The sequence below is a fragment of the Mesitornis unicolor genome, unplaced genomic scaffold (genome assembly GCF_000695765.1).
Source record: "Mesitornis unicolor isolate BGI_N332 unplaced genomic scaffold, ASM69576v1 scaffold28077, whole genome shotgun sequence".
In the NCBI taxonomy this organism is placed as follows: Eukaryota; Metazoa; Chordata; class Aves; order Mesitornithiformes; family Mesitornithidae; genus Mesitornis; species Mesitornis unicolor.
In genome coordinates this window covers 1-3,504 of record NW_010196378.1, presented here as the reverse complement: position 1 = coordinate 3,504, position 3,504 = coordinate 1, and the positions used below count along the sequence as shown (strand labels likewise).

Below are 3,504 nucleotides of genomic sequence, written 5' to 3'. Positions count from 1 at the left end.
CAGGGGCAGGGTGGCACTGTCAGGGCATGGCACGGCCACCAACATTGATTTTTTGGGTGGGGACACACACACAACACCCACCTGGCAGCAGCTGCTTGACAGGTTCAGCCTCAGGGCCATTGGGCGCCCGGATGTACCTGGGGAAGAGGTTGGGCACTTGCCTGCAAAAAAAATGGGGTGAGCAAGGGGGAAATGGTCCCCAAAAGGGGGGTCTAGGTCCTGTCCCCTCCCCAGGGACACTCACACGGGGGCATCGCGGGTGCCCTGCAGCAGCTGGGCCAGCTCCATGCGCTGGGGCGCGCCGGGCTGCAGGTCGGTGGTGTGCTTGTCGAACGTGTTCTCCACCGTCCCCCCCTTGCCCAGGTCCCTGCGAGGCACCAGAGGCTGAGCAAAGAGGGTTTGGGGGGTGTGCAGGCTGTGTGTGTGTTACCCCCCCTCAGATATCACCCCGGCGGTACCTCTGGAAGGTCCAGGTGAGGCGGAGGGTGATGACGGAGGAGCCGTGCCCCCCCCCCGCCGCATCTGCTCCCGGCTGGGGGGGCTGATGCTCCAGAGAGCGCCCGAGCTGCCCTCGATGCGCGCCGTCACGATGTCCTCGTAGCCGTACAGCGTGATGAACTGCATGGCCACCTACACCAGGGGACACACACGGCTCACCACCCGCTCCAGGGCACCCCAGGCTTTGCCAATGGGATGGAGCAAGGCAGGTTTTTGGGATGGGGAGGGTGTTACCGGTTGTCTCTCGAACTGGTTGGTGAGGGCATCGTAGTCCTGGGGGGTGAAGGGCTGGATGGATTGCTGCTGGGCGCTCATGGTGAACAGCGGCTGGGCTGTGGGAGGGGGGACAGAATGGGGTCAGGTGGGAAGGGCACCCCCAGTATCCAGGCTGGATACCTCCCACCCCGCATCCTCACCTCGTACCCCCCCAGCTTGAGGGTGACGGTGACGTCGATGGGGGGGTTGACGACACCCACCACGGAGCGCACCAGTGACATGAAGAGCAGCGGGAACCAGATGATGGCCACGAGGAAGAGGATGATGAGCCCCCCCATGCCGTACTTCACAATCTTCTTCTTCTTCTGCCCCTTGGGCTGGGGGTATTTCTGCAAGGAAGGGGACAGTACACGGTGACGGATGGGTGTTGGGGTCCCCCAAGCCAACAAGGAGCTTATTGGGGGGCCTTTCCTACAGCGGGGCTGTACCTTCTCAGTCTCGCGGCTGCACTTGATGATGAAGATGTTGGCATAGATGTCCTCCACACACATCCAGTTGGACAGGGACAGCGTGGTGTCCGTCCAGACCCAGTCCATCACAGCCCGCAGCTCCACCAGGAAGGGCACCAAGCGAAACCTGGGGGGGAATACGGGGAGAAGGGGCTGGTACGGCAACCCCCGGGCAGCCAGGGGGCTGCTGGCCCCGTGCCGTACCCTTGGAAGAGGAAGAGGTTGAGGTGGTTGTATTTCTTGGTGAGGAAGTTGCCCAGGATGCGGGTGGGATAGCCGCAGCGGATCTGGTAGGCTGACAGCGAGAAGTAGATGCACTTCACAAAGTACCACAGCTGGGCCACCGTGTTGAGGCTGAACAACCTGTGGGAACAGAGGTGTCACCCCCTCTGTCACCTCCCCAGCCAGGCTGGGCCACATTGGGGGACACTGGGTACCTTTCGGTGACAGCGGGCAGGATGAAGAACATCCAGATGTGGACGCTGAAGACCAGGATGACCTGGAAGATGAGCTTGCCCAGCACGGTCTTGCGGAGGTAGAGCGCGCGGTCGATGACCATGGTGGTGAACTGGATGAGCAGCATGACCAGGAAAGCCTCGGGCACTTGGTCATCCGACAGTGAGGAAGTGATGTCCGCGGCCGCCGTGTGTTTCTGGGGACGCGGCAGAGGTCAGCATAGGGTGGGATTTACCCGGTGGGTGCCCCCCGGGGACCCTGTGCTCACCCCAAAAGCCCAGAAGCCAAAGATGATGATGATGAAGTCGACCACGTCGGCCAGGAACATGAAGGCGTAGACGTCGGTGGCCGCGCGGTGCTGGCCATGCAGGATGTCCCGGAAGAACCCACGCGCCGGCCGGTACATGCTCTGTGCCCTGGGGGGGACAAGGAGGGACGGGTGACCGCAGTGTGGGGGCTGTGGGGTGCACCCCAACCAGCACCGTGGGGCACTCACATGGTGAGGAAGAAGAGCTTGACCCGGAGCCCAAACACCTTCAGCTTCCTCTGAGCGTGGCTCTGTTTCACCTCCTCTTCCTCCTCCTCCTCGTCCCCATCCTCTGCAGATGAGGCACAGTGTGGGTGACAGCCCGGGGTCTCAGGGGGCCATATCCTGCCCCAGGGGACGCCAGCCTTGCCCCTTGCCGGGACACAAGGGCTGGGAATCGGTGCTCACCTTCCTCCAGAGCCACCTCCGGCTGCTTCTTCCAGCGCCACCTCTTCCTCCTGAAGCGGAGCTGTGTGGCCTTGGCCTCCTCTGCGCCCGGGGTCCCTGGCTCTGCCACCACCTCCACCTCCTCCTCACCCACCACCGGTGGCGGGGATGCTGCTGCTTCCTCCTCCCTCTCCTCCTCCTCGTCCTCTGCCTCTGCTTTCTTCTTCAGGGGGTCCTCCTCATGGTCCCACAGCCCGTAGGACTGGGGAGGAGCATGGTCAGGGGGTGATGGGGTTCCTGGTACCCCCTTATCCCATGCATCTCACCCTCAACCCTGCAGCATCACCCCCTGTTGCACCCCAGGGACCCGACCAGCACTGGTTGCCTTGGGTGGACACCAAGGCAGAGCCACCAAGCACCCACTGGGTGCCCTCCAGAGCCCCCATCACCCCCAGGAGCACCTCAGGGATGCCCACCCACACCCCAGGGCTCACCAGCAGCTGGGAGCGATGGAAGAAGAGAGCCAGGAGCTGCATGAGGTCGTATTTGACGTAGCGGTCGGACTTCAACAAGCCCAGGATGCGGGGTGGGAAGAAGGGCTTGCCCTCATTGCGCACCAGCGTGGCGTAGCCATTCCAGGGGAAAAACCCAAATTGGAAGAGGTATTTCACCAGCACCATCACCTGCGGGGACGCTGGGGTCAATGGGTGGCAGTCAGGGGCCGGGTGGCATCGCCCCCACCTCGCCCCCACCCCCTCAGCCACCTGGGTGAAGATGATGGCGGTCATCCAGAAGCGTTTGCTGGGCCGGGGGATGGAGAGCATGGCCCAGAGGAAGACGAGGATGGGGAGGACGAGTGAGATGACGGAGGCGGACACCATGTTGTTGAGGATGATGATGAAGTAGCAGAAGAGCTCCGAGTGGGCGGACACGCAGCGGTATCCGGCCAGCAGCAGCTTCAGGAATCGGTTGTGGGACGCGTAAAACTGCTCCGACTCCTCCAGTTCGGGAAAGAAGAGCTGCCTGTGGGGCACAGGGGGGTGAGATGGCCCTGTCACCCCCCTGCCAGCCCTGTGCCCATTGTCCCCCCCATCCCCGTACCTGCTCAGGAGGAGCTCGCTGGCCGTCCGG

General features: G+C 63.1%; 1 protein-coding gene across 1 annotated transcript in view; it reads right to left on the bottom strand.

The window, feature by feature from the left end:
* Window positions 1-3,500, bottom strand: part of PIEZO1 (piezo-type mechanosensitive ion channel component 1) — a gene marked incomplete at both ends in the record, with an annotated part of 3,992 nt that extends 492 nt beyond the window's left edge. Inside the window, 15 exon segments of the mRNA XM_010188456.1 lie at window positions 71-161; window positions 245-367; window positions 459-510; window positions 513-630; window positions 733-825; window positions 915-1,103; window positions 1,203-1,350; window positions 1,428-1,586; window positions 1,661-1,875; window positions 1,948-2,095; window positions 2,176-2,278; window positions 2,395-2,512; window positions 2,868-3,056; window positions 3,138-3,396; window positions 3,475-3,500. Of these exon segments, the coding sequence (XP_010186758.1) occupies window positions 71-161; window positions 245-367; window positions 459-510; window positions 513-630; window positions 733-825; window positions 915-1,103; window positions 1,203-1,350; window positions 1,428-1,586; window positions 1,661-1,875; window positions 1,948-2,095; window positions 2,176-2,278; window positions 2,395-2,512; window positions 2,868-3,056; window positions 3,138-3,396; window positions 3,475-3,500 (2,031 nt within the window).
* Between the last annotated feature and the right edge of the window lie 4 nt (window positions 3,501-3,504).